Source organism: Betta splendens, chromosome 2 (assembly GCF_900634795.4).
Source record: "Betta splendens chromosome 2, fBetSpl5.4, whole genome shotgun sequence".
NCBI classification, from domain to species: domain Eukaryota; kingdom Metazoa; phylum Chordata; class Actinopteri; order Anabantiformes; family Osphronemidae; genus Betta; species Betta splendens.
This window is the reverse complement of record NC_040882.2, coordinates 20,107,694-20,134,517: the sequence shown is the minus strand read 5'-3', so window position 1 is coordinate 20,134,517 and position 26,824 is coordinate 20,107,694. Positions and strand designations below refer to the sequence as shown.

General features: G+C 46.0%; 1 protein-coding gene across 6 annotated transcripts in view; it reads left to right on the top strand.

Moving 5' to 3' along the window:
* The window catches only part of htr2cl1 (5-hydroxytryptamine (serotonin) receptor 2C, G protein-coupled-like 1), an 86,835-nt gene extending 66,734 nt beyond the window's left edge, over positions 1 to 20,101 (top strand). For 3 of the 6 annotated variants that reach the window (XM_055506998.1, XM_055506996.1, XM_055506997.1), the window contains 6 exons: positions 1,929 to 2,836; positions 9,704 to 9,904; positions 14,068 to 14,231; positions 14,317 to 14,467; positions 15,670 to 15,905; positions 16,250 to 20,101. In XM_055506998.1, the coding sequence (XP_055362973.1) occupies positions 2,461 to 2,836; positions 9,704 to 9,904; positions 14,068 to 14,231; positions 14,317 to 14,467; positions 15,670 to 15,905; positions 16,250 to 16,810 (1,689 nt within the window). In that variant the 5' untranslated portion in view covers positions 1,929 to 2,460 and the 3' untranslated portion in view covers positions 16,811 to 20,101. The remainder of the gene's footprint in view (positions 1 to 1,928; positions 2,837 to 9,703; positions 9,905 to 14,067; positions 14,232 to 14,316; positions 14,468 to 15,669; positions 15,906 to 16,249) is intronic. The other 3 variants (XM_041068965.2, XM_041068970.2, XM_041068967.2) reach the window with 1 other exon arrangement.
* Positions 20,102 to 26,824: the final 6,723 nt, after the last annotated feature.

Sequence of the window (26,824 nt, the reverse complement as noted above, 5' to 3'; positions counted from 1 at the left end):
TTTTGGAGAGATTTATCTTGTTTTTTTCAGACTTAGGTGGTAGCGCTTGAACTGAGGCCCAGCGAAAGGCTGAATGGAAGCATCGCTGTGGTTAAAAGTATTGTTGGAGTTGCAATACGAATGATGAAAAACGAGGAAAGCAGCTTAAAAGGAGAAGCAGGAATCATGTTTTACTTCATGCATTCAAGCAGAAAAACACATTGTGTTCGCTATCCTATGTAACAGTGACGCATCCTGTTGATGGTGATACAAGGCTGTGATTCATTTTACATCCACACCTTGCATATTTTAGGCTTAAGTGTTCCTTTATTTCCTGCTATGAGCTTCAGCTGTGGGCCTCAAATGCCCATGAAAAGGACAACGAACAGAATGAGTGACACGTAAAACCACAGATGCCAACCAGCACAAATGCTGCACAGCAACACTGGACGCACTGATGAACTATTGCTCAGACACACAAGGGATATTGATCCCTTAAGCTTGGCAAGAAACAGAACAGCTAATATTAATATTACAGATGCTGCAAATCAGCAGAAGAGTCGCATTAATTATTTTAAAAGATTAAACGTTTTGGGCTGTTTTACAAAAAGGTGCAAAAACATCTTATAAGCAGTTTTTGTTTGAAGGTTTGTACATGTTGCATATATACACACATCGTATCTGCCCACACACAGATGAAGGAAGGAAATGAGTTATTGTGTTTGCACATATTCACACCTAATATATGCATAGACATTTAAACAAACAATAGCAAAACAGAGACAAATGTACACGCTCACGCATCCAGATACAAGCGATTCACATTAAACAATGCAAATATTAACACGCCCACATGGAGCGGCGGAATACAAACACAGACATTTTATTATTCTGCTTATAGCGCTGACTAAAATACACACGCACACATCAGGCTCCCATACTGTAACACTTCCTGTCGTAATAGGCTCAGCGCCCACTGATCCGGCTCTGCTGGAGGCCCACATCCGTCTGGAGATGTGCTCCGATTTGATCTCCACCACACGCTCAAGCTTATTCTTCATTCTTAAACATGCGCCCACACATTTCATTGTGTTTTACAGGTTTCCACAATCTTTTAAGTTCAATTTGCATAAGTATACAATGCATTGTACCGTACCCAGCATCCTGGTCCCACCACATTGTTACAGTGACACAAAGGTTTCTGGCTCTGAGTTGCCCTGAGAAGTTTCCCAAGTTGTTCCTGGTGAGGAACTTTTTAGCTTACGTGAGAAGTTCTCTGAGAGGATACTAAGAATGCAAGAAAACATCCCAGCCTGAATCTGGAGACATTGCTTAAACCTCTACATCAATTGTTTTAGCCACAGAAAGCAAACGTATGCAGGTAACGCAATATCGTATCAGCCACACAATCTCTCACAATATGCCCACCTCTGTCCCTCAGAGCGCTACGGTGTGATTTTCACTTCCTCTATCGCACCTACGCGCTCCGCCACACTCCTCCATTCAACACGCACACACTGCCTCTTCCACCTATCCTTGAAAACATTTATGAGGTGCTAAATCACCAAGCTGCCTGAGCGCTGAGGTTAACTGAAGAGGACAGCCAATAGTGGGGCGCATCCAGCACACGCCCGCCAGGATGCGAGGGTGCAGACACCAAAGCTGTTGCTTGGATGAAACCGCTTAAGGTTATTGGAAGTCAGTGCAGTGATCTTCTGAAAGAAGTAGTGGATGATGGAAAACTAATTAGTTTAATTGAGACTGACGCAAAGGTTGAGGTCAGATTGAGTCAAGCAGCCATTAAGAAGCTGTGGTGCTGGTCAGAATGACCACACTCCTTCAGAAACCTACTGGAAGACACAATGATCACTTTGCAATAGTACAGTAATCTCAGAGTGATGTAAAGATGAGTGGGTTTGAGTAACCTGATCTCCTGTTTTCCTGTGCAGATCAACCTGATAGGACCTTAACACTGACCTGAAAGACGGCGAAGCCTCTTGAACGCCTCCAGCCTCACCAGTGAGATTAACTAAGACAAACAAGCTAATTCTCTGAGAGGAGCAGGAGGCAGCAGACACCAGCCATGGATGTGGACCATGCGGCCATGTTGAACACATCAGGAGGCGGCCGCAGCGCAGGACAGCTCATTGCCAACAAGTTATTGGCCGGAAATGGGAGATTTTGCACTCGCAAACATGTTTTCTGCCACCACGACTTCATGGGAATACGGAATAAACTCCAGAACTCCTGTAGCTAGCTCCTCCCCATCCTCCGTCATTCTCCATACAGCAGGTCGCTCCCTGTTTGATGGCTTCCACTGTCCTAATGCTCGCCTCCTGCTTAAGAATCCAAGGCATGCTTTAAAACTCAAAAAATAACCCTGATGCTCGTTAAATCTAGCAATCTACGTTGTTCTTCCTCCTGCTGACCAGGAAGTCTATGCTGTTTCAACCTCCACCAGGGTAAGGCTCGGTCTTTGTGATGAGGGGTCCGGCGAGGGTTCTCCTCGGTGGTTTTGGTACCACCACCTCGTCTCTGGAGGCTGGTAGTCGGATGGCTTGGCCGAGCAACGGCCCCATAGACCTGAACCAAACCCTGTCAACGGAGAGCTTTTTTCTGGAAAATACAACCCACAAGTCTGTGAACAGCACAGCGATTACAGAGAAGAACTGGCCTGCGCTGCTCATCCTCATCATCATAGCACTCACGATAGGTGGCAACATCCTGGTGATTCTGGCCGTGTCGTTGGAGAAGAAACTTCAGAACGCCACCAACTTCTTCCTGAGGTCTCTGGCCGTGGCGGACATGCTGGTCGGCATCCTGGTCATGCCCATCTCCCTTATTAACATCCTTTATGGTAAGTCGTGAAACTGCAAAGCACTCAAACCCCAATTAGAGCTTAAAGCTCAGCGTTAGTTTGCTCTCAGCTGCCAAGTAGCATTAAATGTTGTTGTCATTAGTCCAGGAAGTCAGACCTAAGCCCGTTTTTACCTCCACCTCACAGCACATCCTCCCAAAACTCACAAATGGACATGACCACAGACTGAAGACAGTCTAGATTTGGCTACATCCTTTCAAGCTGCTCGAGCTGTCAGGCTGCCCTCGTCTTGTTCCAAACGTTTTGTCTCCCGTGCACCAGCTTAAACGCTTCTCATGCCCATCAGCCGTGGCAACGCTAAGTGTGCGCTTCCTGAGGCGTGAAGCACAAGAAGGGAGATAAGACGAACAAACATCAGATTATTCCACCTGATTCCTTTACATTGGCCTGTGTTTCAGTCTAACCACCAAAGGGCTCTCACTCCCCAGACGTCTCCTTGAGTGCCCTCCCACTCACCAGCTTTTCCAGCGCACTGTCACATGCGCCCTGTCATTATTTTAAAACATTTCTCGCTGCAATTATCGCAATGATTACTGCCTGTCTGCGACGCAGCGCATTGATATTTTGCGACCGATTCAGCGGATGCCATCCTGATAATTGCAATATCGCAGTAGGCTCCTGACTGCTCTTCTTGCTTACAGTATCGGTGCCAGGATTCTGCATCAACACACACATTAGCTTAATAAGATGGCAGGTTACATATCAGGCTGTGCGCTCAGTTACTGTTCAGTGTTGAGTAAACACCCTGAATTCAGTGACTCATCCAACGTCGCTACGCGCTGCAAAGGAGAGCTTCGTATAGTGTGTACCTGTAAAAGAACTGATGGCGCAGCAGACAGTGAGAAAATCTGTTACAGAGCTTCACATTCTGGAGCTTGACCTTTAATCCAAACCGCAGCTGTCTTCCAAGAAAGGAACAAAAAAAATTCCAGAAAGAGGAGAATGTTTCATTTTACCAGTGTGACACTTGTCAAGAGCAGATTCCGAAAAGTCAGCGCAGGTCATTTACATGACAGCGAGAGAATCCATACAGTAATTCTGGCGTCGGGCTGCAGACAAGCAAATAAAGTAAAAGTTGGGGCTTGTTTGATGTGTAGCCACCAATAATGGTTCAGTGACATTGTCTGAGAGAATGAAGGGGTAACACAGTGGTTAAGGCTGACTAGATGAACTGGAGATTCAATACAGATCAATATGCAGTATAGAAAACATGTATCTGAGTGTGTGTTTACAGCATGAATCGGTAGAAAACAGGCACAGTCATCCTCAGTGAAAGTTGTAGTTTGTATTTGTTAAATATTAATAATGATAATCATGATATACTGATCCTCATACTGCTAGACTGCTCAATCTGTTAAACCCACAATGTCAACTCGGGAAGAGCTTGTTATTTGATTATTTCTTATTCTGGCTGGAGCTGATGTCTAACGCACTCTTTTTGTTTCTCAGACTCATTGTAAACAAAAAGCTTCTAAATGGAAGCAGCAGTTAAATATGTAATCGTGCAGCAGGGAGTGCGTCTGTCCTGCATCCACTGTCTGCATTCATTTGTGCTCGCAGCCCTTTTGTACCTCAGCACTACTTGGTCAAACTTGCTGCATTCATTTTGCGCTCCGTCGCTGTCAGGCATCATTCAGGAATACTAAGCAGGACAGGGACGGCTGATTGCTGCTTAATGGGCTGTGCATGGTCAATGGACACACTCGCTCGCTAACTCGGTGTCTGTCTGGTAGCCGCGGCTGCCGCTGCTGATTGCTCGCTGCAGTAATCAATGTTTCGCACAAACAAACACACACGCTGACAAGCGCACGGCCTGTCTGGCTGCGGCTCGCGAACGTCTGCACGATCACATCGCAGCGCGTCGTTGGGACACACAGCTGCGGAGGAATGCCCGTCCCAGCCGACGCACACACACACACACACACACACACACACACACACACACACACACGCACACACTTGACTGGAGTCTGGATCCATACGTGCAGTGTTATCCATCAGACTGGGCTACTTGACTGCATCGATTCCTATCGGCCGGCTGAGTCACAGACCAGACACACACACACACACACACACACACACACACACACACACACACACACACACACACACACACACGTTTTCGTCAATTCAGACGACACTGCCGTGTGTTATTTCTAGAAGGCCGACACCCATCACACCGCTCACCCAGCCTTAACCTAAACGTAACATTTAATGATTTACATCAATGGATGATCAAAGATGCAAACACGGGCGCGTTATAAGATGTTGTCAGACAATTTAAATAAACAGTAAATCATTCCAACTGTGGTAACAGTGATGATGACAATGATTATGATTATGCTAATTATGCTAATGATGATGATGACAGTTATAATGAAATATGATTTGAATGGTAATTTAACAAATTTAGATGTGCATACACTTGAGCTGTACTCACACACACACACACACACACACACACACACACACACACAATCTGCTGGCACACGAGTCTTGGCTAGTTTGAATTTGTCTAATTGGAACGGCAACACACACTCACACACCGACTGCCTTTTTCTAGCTGCAGAACAACAGATCTCGTAATGAAGCACTACATGTTCTTTGGACTGAATTGTTTATAATCATGCTGATTAAGTCTAATATTGTCAGAAAAAAAGGAAACCGTCATGATTCCCTCTTCATAGACCTTGACAGTGTTATATCATCTACGTAGAAAAACAAGTCTGTCCTGCAGAGAGACGGCACCGGTCGTCAGGTCAGCTTTTACAGTCACTTGTGAAGTTAACAACATTGAAAGTGCTCAAATCTAGTGGCTCAGGAAAGTCTTGTTAGAATAAGAAAAAGAGCAAAAAAGCCTTGAATGTTCTGGAATGAGATTATTAATGACCCTAAAGGAGCAATGTCATGTGTCCAACATGGGGGAGGCAGTGTTGTAATATGGACCTGTCGCAGTTTCACACTGACAATAATGAAGGCAGAAAGACACAAGCCGCAGCTGAAGGCGTCCAGAGAAAGCTGGTTCCTGAACCCAGACTAGAGACTAGAGAATCCAGAACGTGATTCCTTCTTGCAGACATTCACTCATCTAATACGCAGCCTATTAAAATGCAGACAACTAGACAAGGCATCAGGCAGCGTGTAAAACGCTCAGTGACTAAACGGTGGATTTCTGCTGCTTAGCTCCTCAGAAGACGTAATTGTGGTGTAAATCCCAACTCGTTTTCAATCCTGCATAATGAGCAAAGGACTTTCTCTTTCGCTGTGCTCAAAACTCAGACGCACAAAGGCACATGATGAATAAATTGCCATCTGAGCTCTGACAGTAACAGGAAATTTAAAAAACTGACAGTTTACTGTATCTAAATGTTACCTTGGCCATAAAGGTGTCATTTGGATCCATGTGGCTACTTTCCTTCCTTGGCTCTTTGTTTGCGCTGTGAATAAGGATATAAGTGTTAAAAAAAAAACACTGATAATATATGAAGTGAGGAATTTTCTCATATTTGCAGGTGTGACAAACAAAAAAACTGACTAACGGAGGCATCAACAATGTGAAGGGGACAAATGTTTAACGTGGTAGAACGGAGGCTGGATGTTTGAAAATGTGAGCGGAAGCAAGTAGGAGGCGGACACACACACACACACGTACACGCACGCACACACACACACACCACACACACACACACACTTCAGAATCTACAGTCCAATGCTAAGACAGCCTAAAAGGATGTGGCCTTCCAGGCCAATGCAAACAAAGCTATTGCTCATTGCTGTCTGTGCGTGTGGAGCCCTAATTGGAAGAATACGCACATGTATAACACACAATGGTATTGGAAGTCTCCCTGAACTGTGGATAGATCATCTCATTGTGAATAAATTGAAAAGGAAAGCCAACTTATCACCAACAGAGGGACTGTAATGTGAAATACAATGAGAGCGGGAGAGGGATGGTGCAATAAATTGTGGGTTGGTTGATAGTTTACTGCCACCCTTTAACCCAAATGTGTATGAAAACAGCAAGAGGCATTTAACTTACACTGGCTACTACTTCTGGGCTTGTCAGTATTTCTTCAGTTACAATTTAAAACAAACAGAATGTCTTTGGAACTGATTTGAAGCCATTGTCTTTCCAGGATGTAAAGATGAGCTTCAGGTGTTGCATCTTTCACATGGACCTATCTTAAGAACATTACTATTTATTCCATAACTGCTTCCACCTAAATCTCAGGTAACTCTTTTCATCCGTGTGCTAATGTGCAGCCGTGCATCTTCCTGTCACACAAACAGTCTTGTAAACTGATTCACCAACATTAAGACGAATTTTATCATAATCATTTCCTGGAACCAGAATAAGTTTTATACTTTTAACGTAGTATCCATTTGCTGTATTATTTGAATTCCCTCCTACATTACAAGCAGTTCTCAGCCTGGGTGAGCCGTGAAGTCCGTGATTACACTAGTCAGTCAAAGGCACCACCTGCTGCTTTAATCTGGTGGCTTTGGTTTAATGTAAACTATGATCGGCAGGTGTCAAAACAACAACCCCGGGCCTGACTAAAATGGAGTCATAGATTGGACAGGTGCGGTTTTAAGTTTTGCAAATTAGAAAAACTGAAGCTAAAAACTGAAGCTAACAAGAAGCTAAAGCTACCGCCTCCTAACAGATACTGTCCGTACAGTTCACTGGCCTCAGTTTGGCCCAATCCTAAAACTGTCCCACTGGGTGTTTGGTCTGAATGATTCATTTGATCCATTAGGAATAAATGTCACATGCTTTGCTAAAGCAGTTTGAGGCCAGGCTGCAAACGGTAACGTCACCAGTGATTGAACTTACTCTTTAAGTACTGGTTGCACAGTCATTTATACCCAATCTTTAGGCAAATATTTTATTCTGGTATTACTGTAGCTGCACTTATGACGTTTAACTGTACTGTATGTGTCATATTCAGCTGCATAACACCTGTGTGTGTGTGTGTGTGTGTGTGTGTGTGTGTGTGTGTGTGTGTGTGTGTGTGTGTGTGTGTGTGTGTGTGTGTGTGTGTGTGTGTGTGTGTAGCCTATGTGTCATGCAGAGCCCCCAATAAATGTTTGACCTCTGAAAGTTACGCAATCGGCCTCCTACTCGGCACATACACCCACACACTCACACACACACACACACACACACACACGTGATTCACTCCACATGTCCTACGACTGCGAGGTGAAATGATAGATGCGTGTGTTTGCTTTGCCGTGCTTCCTGTTCTCCATGAAGGAAGGACAGTAAATAGCCACAGGCGAAAAAAAGGCACAGAGAAGCAGCAGAAGCCCTTTTTTTTTTTTTTTTACAAAAAAACTGACACAGCTGGATATAAAACATTGCTTAGCTTCAAATAAACATAAGTCTGGTCTGGTGTTAGTGTACAGTGCAGCATCGTCAATTTGGTTCAAGACCAAGATTTGTGGAGATGCATCTGTTTGCAGCAGATCCAGTTTATTCTCCTTCACGATATGAATGGAAGCAGGACCCGGCTGGTGGGAACGCTCGCAGGATTTCATTCCACTGTGCTAGGCAGCGCGCCTGTCAATCAAACTAACTCATTTACCCCAGTTCATGCAAAGCTTAACCTGCAGACGTGCGTCTCTCTGGGCCTGTTAGTCACTGTGCCGGCCTCACGCTGTCCGCGTGCTGAGACAACAGAGGCGGGTTCTGTTCCCGTGGCCCGGCCTGTTGGTGCTGCAGAGCACTGAGGCAAGACGCACATTCCCTAACAGCTCCACAGCATATTGTGCTGTCACGGGCTCCGGCCCTCGACCCTCCCTGTGGAGCAGGAGCAAGAAAGGAAGGATCCCGTCCTCAGGGATCAACAAAAAATATTCATTTCCAGGTTCATAAACTGCCGATTGCACCTGATGTCTGCCTCAGTCTGTCATGTCGGGCCGCCGCCCTTATTGGTTCTTAGGTCAAAGTGAGTCGGACGGTTGGATTTGAAGCTGGGTCAAGTCTGTACTGAATAGTGGTGCTTCTGCGTTTGTTAAATCAGCGTGTCAGAATAAATAAAGAACTTGGGTCCAAGCTAAAAATAAAAGCTGCAGGCCTTTTCGAAAGCAGAGATGTGGAGGCCGTATGCCGTCTCAGGCTCCTCACCAGAACATTTTGTTCATCTAATACACAAAGACTTTGATCCAAGAAGGATTTCAAGCTGACGACAAATTCTCGCCTACTCATTTCTTGGTGTGGAAAGCTCTAAGGATGAAGATATCTGATAAACAAGGGTGCAAGAGAGTTGGAAACAATGTGTTGTGTCTTCGAAGTCATGTGAAAGGCTCAGCGGTTGCTATAAGACCTGTTCTGGATGTCTTACACATGTGGCCTGTACTGTACATTAACTCTATTTTATTGTAACTGATAGCAGTCACTTATTCCTTTGAACGCTGCATTGAATCCATTTCCTCTCGACATTCGATTGTCAACCTTATTACTGAGGCAAAGTACTGTATTTTAAACAATAGCAGCATTCAAAGTAACATTCTAATCATAAGTAATTCTCTCTGGCTGTGAACGTGCTCATGTAAACACCTCCATGCAGTAATCCTAAGCCACCATATTAACTTTTCCCTGAACCTGATTCATCAGGGGAACTGCTGAATTTAGTGCCTGTAAAATGTGCTGTGCTTTGATGTGCTCTAATTAATTAAAGTTTAGTCAGCCTCTCCACGCAGCATATGAAGTCTTGCTACTCTGCTGACCCTGATGATGTTCTTAACCGCTGCTTTAAAGTCAACGGAATTAGCTCCAGCGATCGCCAATGAGCCACTTGTATCGCAACCGTCCACATTCTCCGTTTCCTCTCTCCTCAGACTACGTTTGGCCTCTTCCCAACGCTCTGTGTCCCATCTGGATCTACTTGGACGTCCTGTTCTCCACCGCCTCCATCATGCACCTGTGCGCCATCTCCCTGGACCGATACGTCGCCATCCGCAACCCAATAGAGCACAGCCGCTTCAACTCCAGAACCAAAGCCATGATGAAGATCGCAGCGGTCTGGACCATATCTATAGGTCAGAAGATACGCTGCATGATGAATGTGTTGTGTTCACGCTACTGTAGCTGATCCTGTAGTTGTACTGAACTCACCTGTTGCCTGATCATTCTCTGTTGGTACAGTAGCATAAACCTTTACTGCCGACATGTTCCCCGCCACTCTGTCACAGGTGTTGATCTCCTCTTTGTTCATCATGACGCTGGGTGGGTGTTGTTATATTGGAGTTATTTTAATGCTGTTGCCCACCAGCAACAGACCAAAACAGAGCGCTGGTCATTTAATGACTATTATTAAATTTGGGGGTGTTTTATGATCCCCTGGCGTTTTGTGAAAGCGGCCAATCAACAGACTTTCTCACTTTGGGAACCTTGGGAACATTGTGAGTTTGTTGACGCTCAAAGCGCAGCGGCAGCTCATTGTTGAAGTAGGAAGTGATTTGCATCATATATTTCTTCCAATCCCTACAGGGCCTTTCATAGTCAATTTATATAACAAGCCACGATGCAACGTTTTGCTAAGTGACGTTTCGTATATTCCCTCTTATCTGAGCCTTTCAGCCTTTAATTGTGTGTGTGTGTGTGTGTGTGTGTGTTTGTGTGCGTGCGTGGCGTGCGTGGCGTGCGTGCGTGCGTGCGTGCGTGTGCGTGTGTGTGTGAGAGAGTTGAGGTAAGTTGACGCTTCTCTCTGTGGAAAGTGTCAAGATGATTCTTCTCACGTTTCACTCTGCCCTCTTCTTCTTGTGTGTTTCACCTCTGGCTTCCTGTCCAGTCACACACACACACACACACACACACACACACACACACACACACACACACACACACACACACAAACACTCACACACACACACTGAGCCATCATTAGCCTAAGGCTCATTTGGCTCATGCAAGGTCATTGTATTAGCCATAAACCCAATTTGGTTTGATTGTCTGCATGTGAAGGTACTTCCAGAAACAACATATGTTTAGGTTGACTATAATCAGACTTCATAGAACGGAACCTTCTGCATCAGTTAGCAAAGTAAAGTACGTATTAAACAACCCTGTGGCTGTGGATGGCCTTCGTTACGTCATAGACATACATGAAAACACAGAATTATGTAAATGTTCTAATTGCAGGCTCATTTTAAATATGCATCATCCACATAATTGAAATGCCGAAGTACTGTATTCAAGCTGCCGCCACAAAAGACTATTTCCATACTAATAAAACTCTTGACTCTGAAGCACTCGGTTGATGGACTCTATTGTCTCACGGCACAAAGGAAATGATGAAGCTGCTCATGCTTGACGTCCATTCACCAAACATGGCGGGCGAAGATCTTGGACACACAAATGTGAGTTTATCTAGAAGGAGCCGTGTGGTGCCGAGTCCAGCGCCATGTGAGAGCTTCACTCTAATGGTCCTGACTAATGGCTGTCTGACCAAGTGCTCGTTTGTAAATGCAGACATGCAGTAGGCGCAGCAGGTCCGTGTTCAGAAAGCCGGACTCACCAACACTAAGATAAACTGTATGTCTAAAGGGGTTCTCACTCCATGAAAGCTGCATTCACAGGAGATGATGAAGACCCTCTGATACCAGGTGGAGTGTTGCTTTAGTCCCGGCCATCCTTCAAAACCAGCTGCTCTTAAATCAGGAGAAATCCCCCTTTTTTGTGTGTGGCCATTTCTTTGACCCCTCGAGAGGCTGCGCATCACAACATTTAGCCGTGACGGAGGTCCAAGAGCGCTCAGAGTGATCCGTGCTGAAGGATTTGCAAGGAAACGACCCGCAGAAAACCAGGTTCCGCCTGCTTGCAGTTGCGGCTTGCTGCTCTCCCGTTTCCTCTTTGGACCACTTGAAACGGATGCAGCTACACTCAGCTAACGTGAAGTGTCCATCTAGTGAAGACAGATTTGAAATGCTGAGCAGTGGACACGCACGAATTACCTCCGTCTGTTTCAGCCACAGTTAATTGCACTCGCGCACATTTCAGGCATTTCAGTACTACAGTATAATTGTCAGAAGTGCTGTTGTCAGTAAGATTATAATACAGAGTGGAACATCTGTGTTTTGTTCGAGTCAGATGCTTCTCTGATGGTTGTTTTGGAGCATTTGGACACTGATTCTTAAAAAGTTACTACTACTAAAGTCCAAACACATCACATGTTGTCAGACCCTGTGATGGACCAGCGACCGGTCCAGGGTCCATGAGGGTCCCAAACAACAGCTGGGATTGGCTGCAGTGTCTCTGACCCTCACACAAATAAAGCCGGTGCAGGAGATGAGTTGAGTTGAGTGAGGAGAGCTGGCACTTTAATGATGTTGTAATCTAAGATGAATCTTAATATATTTAAATTGCTGTAATTAATAATTGCAATAGAATTTAAAATTGAAATTGCAGATTAATGGAAAACTAAATGAAACACTGAAACTTGTATCATTCATCTATTTTCATATCCTTTCCTATCTATAATCCATCCATTAACTGCAGGGGCCGGTCTGTTTGATGCATATCACTGTGAGACACATGTTGCCTGAATTAAACCCACACACATTCTCTCTGAAGTTGTTTTACTGATGCTACAGCTCAAGATGACGGACACCTCTGGACAACACACGGACTTTCACTTCCTCCGCAGTCCTTCACAACCGGCTGCTTTTGAATTATAAGATCATCCCCCCCGCGTTTCCCTTCAGGCGTTTCTTTGACCCCTGCAAAGGTTCTGCACCGCTACACGCTGCTGTGATTGGGGTTTAAGAGAGCTTACAGTAATCAATGCTGAAGGATTAGCCAGGAAACACCCAACACAACAGCAGTCTGGCTGTACAGGAAGTGTGCTGGCCTCAGGTCGCTCCCACCCAAGCTACTGCCATGCATGCAGGCATAGGTACGTCCACCATAAAAGTGATGGGCCTGTGTTGACAGATTAGGTGATATTATGATGAATGGATGGATGATCTTGAATATTTGAACGCTTTGGTTTATCCCTAGTCCTATAAGACAACTGTTAATATCCACCCTTATCCTGCTATGACAGGAGAGCTGGAGACAATCCCAGCTGTCACTGGCTGACAGGAGGGGCACAGTATGGACAGGACGCCAGTCTATCACAGGTCCACACCTTGAGAAACAATTATGCATGTGTGCTACAGAGTCTAATTAGAATTAATTAACCCGCATGCCCTCAGGAGTGGGAGGAGCCACGTCAGATTAGCATGTATATACAGAGCTGCTAACATTTGTCCTGCTCTCATGCTTTTGATTTTGGATGGGATGTTTCTGTGCGTGAACCCGATTTCCTTTAGTTCCCTGAGAACCTTCGCTGGTGGAGACATTTGGAGAGCGGTTCACACCCCGATGGCTCGGCCGCTCTGCCTCTGCTGGTGCAGTAATCTTCCTCCAGCAGCTCGGCGGCGCTGCGATCTGCCACAGAGAGGCTGCTCACCGCCTCCCTGTGCATGTTTACTGAGCGGGCGAGCGGCTGTGGCGTGAGCAGATAACGATTATCACCCGAGGGACTGGAATATGCTGCATCTTGAGAATAGTTGAAACAGCCCAGCGTGAAGTAGGACTTGTGACTTTTAAAAGTCACATTGTAAACAGCACCACGGTGGTCAGGGGTGGGTCCCCCCAAACGACAAACGAATGGATTCTCCTCCTTACCATAATATATCCACCGCTGAGGCGGTGGGAGCGTGTGGGGGGGTGGATGGGGGGAAAATGTGATGTGATATTGGTCTGGTCGCCAGCTGTGCGAGAGAAAGCAGTTAAATGAATTATTCAGGCTGCGCTGCGGCCGTGACAGAGCTCACAGGCGACTCAGACGTCCTCACTTGTCTAAATGTTCCTGTTGCCAGCGGCTTGGGAGCTTTAAAGCTAAAAGTGCTCCTCTCTCTTTCCTCTCTGAAACAGAGCGGCGCATCATTAGCCGGCGGTATCATAGCAGGTCAGAACGTCAGCTCGGCCTCCACAGGCTCGTTCTCACCTCAGCCTTTTATCGGGGGTGTCTCTAACGGAGTCCAAGGGGCCGGTATAATCCGATGAACTCCCTTTAACCAAACACACTAAGAAGTCCAAAAGGCATGTTTAATTCATGCCACCATAATCTGCTCCATTTATGTTCATTACAATTAAAGTAATGATTAAATTATTACACAGCATGGAACGTGATGCTTCCCCTCTCCCCTCTCTGCAGGCGTGTCCATGCCCATCCCAGTCATCGGCCTTCTCAATAAGGACAAGGTGTTTGTTGACGGCAGCTGTGTCCTCAACGAAGAGCGCTTCATGCTGATCGGCTCCTTTGTGGCCTTCTTCATCCCACTGGTCATAATGGTGGTGACGTACTGCCTCACCATTCAGGTAGACGTCCGCCCTCGTCCCTCGCGCTGCGTAAAGCGGCGTTTCTGCTTCACACCCTGTTTGCGTCTGTCCTCCTCCTCCGCAGGTGCTCCAGAGGCAGGCCTCTGTCTTCCTTTACGAGGCTAAGACTTCCTCCCAGCAGCCTTTGCACACACCAGCAATGACGAACAAGCTGCAGCCTCTGCCCAGCGGCTTCCACGTTCCTCAGATCACGCTGGCTCCTCCGGACTCGGAAGGTGAACGCTCCGTCAGCCTTTAGCCGCTTGTTTGACTCCTCTGGACACCGAACAGCCACTCGCACATAAAGCATCAGCAGCTTGGATTGCATAACAGACACGTGGCTTTGTTCTCTCCCAGCAAGAACACAAAGCCATTGCACATCACATTGACTGTAAGTCGAGAAGCTCATCAAGCTGCTCTGCTGGCTGGGCGTGCGATAGCGTGGAGGCTCCACCTGCACCCTGGCTGCAGGCAGAGCGGCTTCGAGCGCAGCAGGACGTCTGCATCTGATGCTGAGCTGCCTCATCAACGTGATCAGTCACTGGGTGGAAATCTAGCAGTTTGACTGACTTCATGCACGGAGACAGCTAAGCAAGCTAATGATGATAATGAAGTATATTATCTGGCTTATTAAACTCAGCTCTTGATTTATTAGCTGCAGTTGAATCCACAGAACACGCAGCCCTTATTAGACGGTGGGACGTGAAGTATATTAAAGCCATAAGTTATAAGAAAATGTCAGTCTGGCAAACAAGTGTAGCATTGTTCCGGTCTTATATACCGCATTGCCCTCAGCTTGGGCCCACTGAGACCCAAACCTCTGACTTTGCGTGGAGCTCTGCATCAATTCTTAGAGAGGATGCAGTGGAACAGATGATAAAACGCATCGCAAGGTGAATCTAGGACAAGCTAGTGATAATGGAAAGAGTCTATTTGTTGGAGAGGTTGTTGTTGAATATATAAAATGCAGTACATGTACTTGGTAGGCACTTGCGCATAGTGTGATGGATGATTGATACAAAACAGCACGGATGTGCCAGTGAAACACTCTTACAATGAATATGAAGCTTCAAAAACGATGATAATGGACCAATCGCTTCGTCGACCAGTCCCTGATTCCAAGCGGAGCATCAAGCGCCGGCCTGCACCCGTCTGTCACCTCCGTCGGCCCAAACAGGACGGCGCCAACCAGGCCTTGTTGTTGCGTTTAACCTCTTCCCCCGTCGTCCTCTCTGCAAAATGTCAGCAGCCTTGTTAACGCGGCGCAGACAAGCTTTTACTGGTCGTGGTCCTGGGAGGATTATTAGACGCCAAGTCCCTTTAATGATGCATGCTACGGCTGGTTAATGCTAAACAACAGCACGCGTGTCTATTTGTATTCCCGATCACTGTATCAGTCAAGTGTGTACAGATGCGTTCTCCTGTGGCCCTCCCACAGAGCTGAACCCGCCGCCCCCCCAGAGCCGGAGGAACACCCTGAGCTGCCTGAAGGGAGCCGAGCCCGGCCTGCTGCTCAGCGCCTCCGCGTCCGACAGCATCAGCATCCTCCCCAGCTCCGAGGCGGCATCCCAGCTCAGCTCGCCGGCCGCCGGGCCGGGCCGCAGCGACTCCTCGGGCTGCCACGGCCGGCGGGGCATGATGCAGGCCATAAAGAACGAGAAGCGGGCGTCCAAGGTGAGAGAGAGGGGGCGGGGCCGGGGGGGGCGGGCACCAACGGGAAGCTCCGCACCTGAACAAGCCACATCAGCATCAGCATCAGCAGCCGCACAGAACACAGCCTCAAGCAGCCGTTTCTGACTGCTTTCGAACGCCAAGCACATTCTGGGACTCAAAGCTTGTAGGTGAATGTCTGGCAGAAGTCAGCGTTCTCTGTTTTACATTAGCCTGGTACCTTCACTGAATCGAGGCAGACGAGACAGAGTAAATCTGCAGCCATAGAACCACAACACCATCTAATCATGATGCTCTAGCTCCTCCTGCCTCCCTGTTTTGTTCATTCCTCTGCTCGCGTCCCTCAGGTTCTGGGGATCGTCTTCTTCCTCTTCCTCGTCATGTGGTGCCCCTTCTTCATCACCAACGTCACCTTCGTGCTGTGCCACGAGTCCTGTAACGTCTCGGTGCTCCACGACCTGCTCAACGTCTTCGTGTGGGTGGGCTACATCTCGTCGGGGGTCAACCCCCTGGTCTACACGCTCTTCAACAAGACCTACCGGAGGGCCTTCTCCAGGTACATCCGCTGCCGCTACAACTTCGGGGCCAACGCGGCCGGACACAACAGCAAAATGCTCCTGGTGCCGCCGCCGTGCCCGTCGCACACCGTCACCCCGCTGCTGACGGGCGGCCACGGCAAAGCGGGGGTGGACCGCAACAGCAACTGCCGCAACGGCGGCAGGGGGGACAACGGGCGGCTGGCGGTGGACCCGGAGGACACCACGGACGACGGGACGCAGGTCGGAACGGTGTCGCAGAGCCTGAGCGACTGCCTGAACGCGGGCGCGCTCTCCGAGACGGAGGCGGAGCAGGAGCTGTCGCTGCTGAGCTACGGCCCCGCCTCCGCGGAGCGCACCAGCAGCGTGTGACCGCGCGCCGCCGTGCCGCGTCTTCTCCCGCCGGACGCCGGGCCGAGCGGCGCCCCCGCAGCCTTCGGCCGGGCTGCCGTGAGCCCGCGCTGCCAGGGGACTCGCTCTGGATGAGGAACCTTATCCCCGCGCAGACGTGCACTACTTACATCCGCGCGTCCTCTGAAAGGAGGGCTTGAACCGCGTGGAATGGAACCCGGCGTTTGTTTTCTGTTTGTTTGCTGAATTGTTGGTGGGAGAATGAATGCCTGTACTTATTTATACCTGTGCTCGTCAGTTACCGCGCGTGGTGCCCCTCATGGGGGCTAAGGTCCCAGCCGGGATGTGGACCAGGCGAGCAGTCCCTCTGCAGGCAGCAGCACGCGCCGCTGCCGCCGCCGAGCGCCGGCGCCCGTGGATTCTCCCCGCGACAAGCAAACGAAACCAAATCAGTGCTTTTGTTTGTCGGGCCTGTCGAACATCAGTCTGAATGAACCTCTGCAGCTCGTATTGTATGATCCCGCCATTCAGCTGGCACACGTGGGATTTTATACTCCAAATGAAACTTTTCAAGGCCGCAATCAAAGTTCGCCCGCGGGGACCGAGATGATGGAATGTACGACCGCAGCTGGTGTCCCGCGGACTCACAGTGCCACCTGGTGGCCACGTGACACAGGTCACAGCCAGAGCTAAACCCACGGGGCAGGCCTTCGGTCCAACACAGGCTCCTGCTTCTCTTCATTACGATTATATTCTAGACCCACCTTCCAAGTGTGACAGCAACTACTACATTTCAAAATAAAAGAACGGTAGTTTTGTTAGAGTGCATCACCTCATCCTTTGTTTCATTGCTTCTTCATTAAACCTCCTACAACTCGAAGGATTGTCCAAATAACAGGGCTGACTTACTGTAGTTTTCCCTCTAATGAAGCAGTGTCAGATGTTAGTAGAAATGTTCTGATCACAGGGTACGATTAGAATGAGTGTCTGTCCATGAATTAGACTCAGACACGATGAAACATCCAGTCTACATTAAGGATTCAAGCTCATATCTGGATACACACACGTTATACATCAGTGGTTGTTGTCTGGACGTCTCAACCCGCATTAGTTGGCACACATATATTATCTGTTTAGGAGTTGAGACATATTCCAATGAACAAGCAAATAAAACTGTTTTGTGCTTCTTTTTAAGTCAAGACTGTACGTTCAAGGCCGACCATTCGTCACCTCCTTGATTTTCTGTCGTCATCCAGGGTGAGGTTCTGCTTAGACAGCACAGAGACAAGCCAAAGAGGAAAGAATCAACACTGCTGCTTTTGCATGTTAATCAGAAAGCCTTATACACACGCTCCATCAGAGCATCGCCGTTACCCAGAACGGCTGTTTAGACGCTCAGTCCGAGGGTAAAACCCCCCCAAGTCCACAGAGCGATGGACACAAAGTCGATACGCTAAGAGACAGGCTCCCACTGGATGGAGACGAGGAGTCACCCTCGCAGCCCTGTCACGCTGATTCCACCCCCCCCCCTCACATTTTATCAGCATCTGTCACACACTCTGCATCTGCATCGATACAAACATTGTGTGGGATTTGAATTTTGAAGGTCACGCTTGCAACAGAAATGAAACCATATGCATTAAGTGGGTATTTCAACAGAGCTACTACAGGCGTTCCACCACTTCTACCTGTAATGATGAGTGTGACTCTGTTTTCCAAAAACAATAGTAATAATAAATAATAATCCTGATGATGTCACAAGGTTTAGCACATGTTTGAAATGTGCAGGAGTCTAATGAAAGTAATGAGTTATGGGAAATGTTCTGTTTTGGGAATCTGACTCATAAGTAAAAAATCTTTACATGTCACCTCCATGTTTCGATTCACTTTCTTTATTCTAAACCCTTTGAAGCCGGAGGTCAAAGCCTGCGCTGGACCCGTCACACCTGGAGCCTGAGGCCTGCAGCTCAAGTAGGAGGCACTCGCATCTGGTTCTGTCCCATCTCAGCCTCAGACTCTCCACACGGAGAGGTCTCCGTGAGCTAACGACGAACCCACACGTGGGGTTTGACCTGCAGACACTGCATGTTTGAAGTGTCGTTCAATCCGTCCTCACTCGGCCTTTTGTTTTAGTTCCTTCCTCTCTTTCTTCGAGTAGTCTGCACTTTGCAGGGAGAGAATGAAGAACAAAGAGCAGTCAACACAAAGCATGCGGGCATTTAGTTCTACTAAACCAACAATAAAGGTCACAGACGGGAGGAAGGATGCGCGATGCATCCATGCGTGAGGCAGCAGAGCTGCAGCCAGGCCGTCAGTGAGTCCGTGTTCTTCTTCTCTGGGTTCCCGTCAACGGTGGACTGAACTGGGTCTGACCCGGCCCGGTGTCAGACAGCAATCACACCCTTCTGCAATGACGTGACAGTGTGATGACGGGCGTGTACAGACACAGCTGGAGCCGTTTATAGACAGAGTTTTATTCTGTACAGTCAGAAGGTTCTGGGTTCGGTACCAGCGTGGTCCAGGTGTCGTTCTGTGTGGCGGTTGCAGTTTTTTCTCCAGGTCTCCTTGATTCTTCCAAACACATACTGCTAAAATGACTGGAGACTCTAAAATACACGTGTGTCTGGACCGTCAGCCTGTTCAGAGTGAACCCGCCTCCCATCTGATTGACAGCTAAGGCTCACAGAGCCTCATCTGGAGTGAGCGGTAGGAGATGAGCGTGAGCCGAATCCCAGCTTAAAGGTCCGATCCACGGGCAAATTAGCACAAGATGTTAACGTATACTGCAGAGTTTTGTCCAGAAGCTGTGTTTGTTTTCATATCCACAAATTAAACAAAGAACTTACTGTATAAGACTATGACCATTAGTTCGTGACCCTTATTTCCCAGCCAACCATCAGACATCTCAGTGGTTTTGATCGTCTCAGCGCAGCACAGTGAATGTCAGTGACTTCTTATGGGCAGTAACAGATTAACTGCTCAATAAACCAAATTTGAAAAGCAAATGCTGCTAATCAGTCGTCAGCGTGTCGACTATACAGTAGGAGGTGTAATAATCAGAGGTTTATGGGCAATAGATTCCAACCGGTGTCACCCAGCGCGTAACTCTGTCTGTAAACAGCTCCGGAACCAGCGACTTGGCTCTTTGTTTATGCAGAAGCAGTTTTTTAATACCATTTGATTTGTGTGTATTTGTCTAGAACACAACTTGTTGAGTTTATACAATGATCGGGGCCGTCACACAATGTACATGAGTTTTTTTTTCCAGTGTGATGCTGCAATTTATTTATTAAAATATTATTCTAATGCGTGGACAGCTGTGTGATTTGTTCACTAGATAAAGTGTTAACAGTCCAGTCATAAAGTCAGACATCCCTGACGGATCCACACTCTTCTAACCCTGTCCAACCTGCTGAGAATAAAATTGTTAATCCACATTTTACATGAATTGGGTTGTTTTTAATATAAAGCTTTTTCCAATAATTTTCAACATAAATATGTTTCACCAGGTTGTTGACCTTAAACTTAAGACATTTTTTATGACGGCCCTAATCCTCCATGATAAGTGAGACTCGTATTTGATTTTCTGGCCTGGTCTGGAAAGAGTTCAAAAAACTTGGACAATCGATTCCAATCTGCTCCAAAGAGCATCAGAGCTGTTCCTTCATAAGTCACGTTGTGCTGTTCTTCTTTTAATTTACAGTACAATCTATATGTATGTATGTTTAGAATGTAAGAATCATCTCTTATTCCATCTCTGTGTTATGTGTCATGACCCCTTCAGTTCATCACACTGTTGTAGTCTGGATAGTTTATTATACACAAACAGTTGTCTGACTGTACAGCTTAGAACTCTATGTCAACAAAGGCTGGTCACTTCCTAGTGCACCCCTTTGTTTCAGACCTACCTGTAGTACCACGCATGGCCACAGAGTGGCGCTCGACAACTGGAACTGGAATCTGGAATTCCACGTCGCCTCCATAACCATCAGCGCCTAATGAGGGAATATGTTTATAACTGCATTTCCCCCCTCTCTGGAGTCATCAAGATGCTGCAGCTCGCACGAGTGACTCTGATTATAGAGATGAAATGCAAACATGCTGCAAACAAATCGTCCTCTATTCGCCCCTCAAACCCACGGCTGCACCATTACGTGGAGCGGCACTACAGGGGAAACGGATTGGATCCAACTAAGTGCCACACTGCAGCGGTAAATAAAGCAGAGCTGACGTAGCATACTAATGTGCAAATGACAAACCAGCCTGCAGAGCTGGTGCAGCAACGAAGCGCAGGACTGAGCTTTGGTCTTTATGTGATTTCACTTCAAAATACGCTATAAAATCATACTAAATTGAGACAGGGGTCGTAACTACGCATGTGCACAGATAAAGACTTTGTTATAAGCACCGAGGACAGCGCCACGCCTCCGTCCAGAGCTGTGACGGTGGTTGGAATCAGCACCACAGACAGCGACAAACCCTGAGGAGCCCAACCTGCAGGACGCGTTAATCTCCCATTTAACGGAACAGCGCCGCTCACTGGTGACGCCGGGAACAGCAGCGGGTCTCCTAGGTATCCTGACATACTGCCTAAAATTGAACAAAAGTAAGAAATATTAGTAGTACTACAATTTACAAAAATACAAAACATCGAGAAAAAAAATAAAAAAAAAAAAAAGTGTATGTGTGTGTGTGCGTGCCTGCGTGTGCGTGTGTGCGTGCGTGCGTGCCTGCGTGCGCGCATGCGTGTATAGTATGTAGCTAGTGCAGTCATCCGCCCATCATCTTGATTTAATTGCTGGCTCCTACTGTCACATGTCAAAGTCTCCTTGGCCAAGATGTTGAGTTTTCCCCAGTGGCTCAGCCCACTAATGGTCTGTGTGTGAATGGGTGAATGAGTACTGTCAATAGCACCAAAGTAGGAAGGTGCCATGTATTATATATACTGTAACTGCAAACCACATGCCATACAAAGTTTTGTGGCAAACAAATAGCGGGTGTTTATTGCAAAAAAAGGTATGAAAAGCTTTAAAATAATATGTGCCTAACATTAAAACATTCAAAGTTCATGCGTCACTAGAAATAAGTAAAAACAGGAGGCACATACAGTAATGTGATTACACTAAAAATTAATAGCTCCCAATGTGATTTACAGTACGTTAGTTATTGTCATTTAACACAAATTAAAGCAGCAGCTTCTCTAATAACAAGCAAAGCTGTTGAATATCTTTTGAAGCTGTACTGTTTGTACTGTTGCTGAGCATGGATGAGAGGAACATAGAGACTGACACATGACTGTTACATCTACTAAAAACCTCCTGCACAGGATTTGTTGAAGTGCCCCCCCACCTGATTTTTATGCTCTTATAGTGACCTCTAAAATCTTAGAACTGGACCCTTTTCCCGAGGTCTGGTTCACGAGTGAGGGTATGAAACATCAGTGCTAATAATACACCATCACACATGGTAAATCACCAAAGGGCAGTCGTCATAAACACACATACACAAACAACAGGATCAGAAAGTCACCGGGAGGTGAGTGACCCAACACAAAGGAGCTCACATAAAGCCTCACCATAGTGTACTACTGTATACAGTACAGGCACTAGTACTCGCATTACTGCATAGTCATGACTTCTAGCCTGAAGGTACTGCTTCACCAGTCACTTGATGTTGAAGGCAGATCAAATGTGCATGTGTTCGCTCCTGTGATTGATGTGCCTTTAAGGAGTTTCCTGCTCAGAGCTTGTCACCAGTGTGAAACACGGTTATTAAGAGGAATGTTGCTCCCGGGGCAGAGAGAAGTAAACCTATTAGAAAACATCATGGAAAATAAATGATAATGTAGCGAAACATAAATAAATAGAGAACAAAGCAAACACTGCACAGATAAACTATGAGCGTATGTCTTCTATCAACCTGAGCAGATAGTGGAGCAGCATTGCCACTTGGAGGCAGCACAAAACAAGGCTCAAGCACAGACACGTTAACGCCTTTAACGCTCTCACAGTGGCCAGTGTGGAGCAGCTTTAGTGTTTGGTTGCTTTTGTTTGGGCTGCATTAATGGATTAATTACTTTATTTTTAGTTACAGAGCTACAGTGGACAGTCTTGTAGATGATTCTGCAGCTTCTCCATGTACAATGTTAGACACAGTGGCTCCTCTGACAACTAGAAAGGCAGCGGCGTTCCAACAAAATAAATGTAAACTGCATTGCATGGAAGGACAGTCTAATACAATATAAAAAAGCACTTTGTGCTGCTAGAAAAACATGTTATTCCTTTTTAACTGAGGAAAACAAAAACAACCCCAGGAGTCATAGCTGTGTTGAGTCTACTATCCCTTTAAATCTCTGCAGAAATGACTTTACTAAAACCCTTTACTTTACTAATAAAATTATCACCAGTAGAGAAGACATTCATCAGTGTCTACCTCCAAAAGACAGAAATCTGTCTAGATCCATCATTTTTAATAAATTTAATAAATTAAGTCCTCTGTCCTACTTAGACAGCTTTCCCCCCATAACTCATATGGAGTTAACTTCAATAATTAACTCCTCCAAGTCCTCCACATGTCTTTTAGAGCCAATCCCAACCAGATTACTCAAGGATGTTCTACCTTTAATTAGCTAGTCCATATTAAATCAAATCAACCAATCTTTACATTTGGGCTATGTACCACAGGCTTTTAACGTGGCTGTGGTTAAACCTTTTTTTTTTTAAATTACTCTGGAACCTGGAGAACTATCCAACCATAGGCCCATTTCAAAGTTACCCTTTTATTTATAAGATTCATAAAAAATCGTGGCTAAACAATTATCTGACCACCTGAGTGGGAATAACCTGTACAAAGATTTTCAGTCAGGATTTAGAACAGCTCTGGTAAGAGTCACTAATTATCTTCAGACAATGGTCTGGTCTCTGTCCTGTCCTCTGTTAGTGCTGCATTCAACAATTTTCTAGGATTAGGAATATCTTTGGAGTACCACAGGGTTCTGTGCTTGGTCCAATACTATTCAGTTTAGTTGTGTAAGGTCTTAAACCTTACCTGATTTCTGAAAAATAAAGTTCATTTCAGTTGGAGACAGAGGGGTGGTATCTAAATATGGTGTGTGTGAGTATGTGTGTGAATGTGTGTGTGTGTGTGTGTGTGTGTGTGTCTAGTGAAACAGTGATGCAATCAGACAGCCTGCTGTCAGTGTGAGCAGCTGCGGGTTAGGACCCCACTGAGCCACTATTAACTGACACACACGCAAACACACAGTCACACACACCTGTCAGAACTCGTTACTGCCAACATGGTGACTTCAGCTCCACACGGGGTTGTCGCATAAAAATAGTGCAGTCTCCTCATTCACTGAACAGCTTAGTCGCTAGTGTGTGTAAGTGTACACAGGTGGAATCAAATTTCGGTTTTCTTTGAGAGAAATTTGCCAAGCTGTTCCTTTCCCCTTGTCCTGTAGATGTTCATATCCATGAGCGAGAGTGTCACAATTAGCAAACCAAATGTTACTAAACACTTACATACAACCAACCTTAGTTACCAGCTCTTTTTCTTGTTTCTTCTTCTTCATCTTTTCCTTTTTCTTACTTCTTACGTCTTCCTTTTTTGACCTTTTTGTCAGTTTCGTCTTTATCATCATTTTGATTATTTCTTTATTTTTTCTGTTTATTTCATTTTCCACCTTTTCTCTTCATTGTGTCTTCTTTTTCTCTTTCACCCCTTGTTGCTGTCATGAATCCTGATATAAACCAGACTAACACTGTTCCTTTTCTTCCTCTCTTTATTGGTTCAGGCCATTTGCAGGATCATTTAGACCTTTCTTGTCAAATCGAAGCATCACTGAACACTCAACCCCTTTCGTCAAAAACTGATTAAAATGAAATGCTTTGCAAAAAGAAGGATTGCGGCCTTATTGTTTTCCACAGAGACTTCAACAGACAACAAAATGCAGTGAGAACAAATGTCTTTCTGCAGCTGCTGCACTGACAGCTGCTGACTGTGGCGGTGGCATGAAACCCAAATACAATACAGCTGTCCAATTTATAGCTGCCGTCAAACAGGGCGTCGACAGAAAGCGACGAAACTTGAGCCAAAATAAAAGGGGACCATGTTGTCTGATATTTAAAGCGATTGAGACTGAAATTTATAAATTAAAACTTTATTGAATTGTGATTATGTTCTCACCCCTTTGACGACTCCTCTGCCTGCTCCTCCTCCTCCTCCTCCTGGGTGTTTATACTATCATGTGAAAGGCATGATGTCACACAGCTCTAGTGGTATTTGTCACACATGCCTCCATGCACCTACACTCACACACCCTCAGCACTCAGCAAAACGACAATAGCAACACAGTCGCTGCTTGTGTAACAGGTCAGCTGTTGCAGCTGTGGACACTGGACGTGAGCTTTTGCAGTTTTGTTCTAATTATCACCTCTGTTGCTCGTAATAGTGTGTAATATTTGGGTGTTCATGCAAAGACAACTTTGCTCAGAGTTACATACCACGGTTGCCTCAGCCGTACAGTACACCCACTGCGTGTCTCTAGATTTGAAATGTTGTGTAATATCGTCTTTTAAAACACAACCTTGGTGATGATCACTCATCTGTAGTTTTACCTTTACATGGCTGATTTGAATTATTTTCCAGCATGTAGGTGTTAATTATCTAAATGCAGGAACCTTGTTTGTCTATTTATATTATATTAGAAGGACGTGCAGCTTATTTTTCCAGCGAATGATTCACAGTCTTCTGATCAGACATGTGCCTCCTCAGAAGCATGATGTCCACCATCTGTCAGGAAAAACATGTGGAGCTTTGAGATCTGTGATGTGAAGTCATGATGAATCAGATCGTCCGTGCTTGTTCTTCCATTAGCGTTTACAAATGAAAATGCTACTGTATTCGGATTTGTTTGTTTCCTCATTGCTTCCTTGTGTGGCTCATTACAAAGTGATTTATAAAGTACATACTGTCTCAGACAGTGCATACAGTACACCACACTGCTAAATGCTTGTAGAGACCTGGAAATTAGAGCTACACAGGATTGTTGAACACTAAACCATGGTTGTCATCTGTTCAACACTGTGTGGGGGAAATTACCTTGTTGCTAGTTCGTCCGAGAAGTGATAAATGATGTTGAGGTCAGGTCTCAACAATGAAGACTCTGTTGGTACAGCACACTAATATATCAATGCTTGTAAGAGTAAGACATGTAGTAGTTGGACATGAACCTTTGACCCTTAACTAATATATAAAACAGCAACGGACCTAAACATTGACCCTGATGTTCGCCCTCAACTTTATGAAATGCCTTTTGGAAAAGAATGTTTTTGCACTGCCAAGGTCACATACACCCGAGAGCACCTCTGAGCATTCACGTTTTAATAGCAAATGTCTTTTCTTTGAAAAACTCAACCAAGCCTAATAGGCCACATCTCTTGCCTGCATCAACCTACAAACACCAGGAAAGGCTCATATGAAAGCTTACAGGCTGTCGAACAACCCTATAATGCTAAATTAGCGTTTACTGTAACCTGAAAGCTTATGTAACAATCTGGGTCCTAATTCATAGGTACAGTATGAGCAGGCTTCTTTCTTCTTCTTTGACCTTTTGACCTGGCTGCAGACGGTTGTGTGTGTGTGTGTGTGTGTGTGTACGGAATCAGCGCTTTCTCCTCTACACGGCTGCTTTGTCCGTTCTCATCCAGCATTTACGAGGTTAACTCCAGACGCATGGGGGAGGGGGGGGGGGTTCAGATCATTGGCTAAGGGTTGCCATGGTTACCCATACATGGGCATTTTCCGTCTGGTTCGGTCTCGATAGAGCGGGACGCTAGCGGCCTCCATCTTGGATCCTCCGTGTTCGTTTCGGTTTAAAATTTAGCAAGTTATGGCTCACAGAAGTGGAAAAAACAGAACACTTGCAGTTTTCGGACCATACATACATATATACATATATGTGTTGTGGACCTAAAGGCTTTATTGAATTACATCGTAATGGACAGAATTAGACCACACACGCGAATGTTCGAC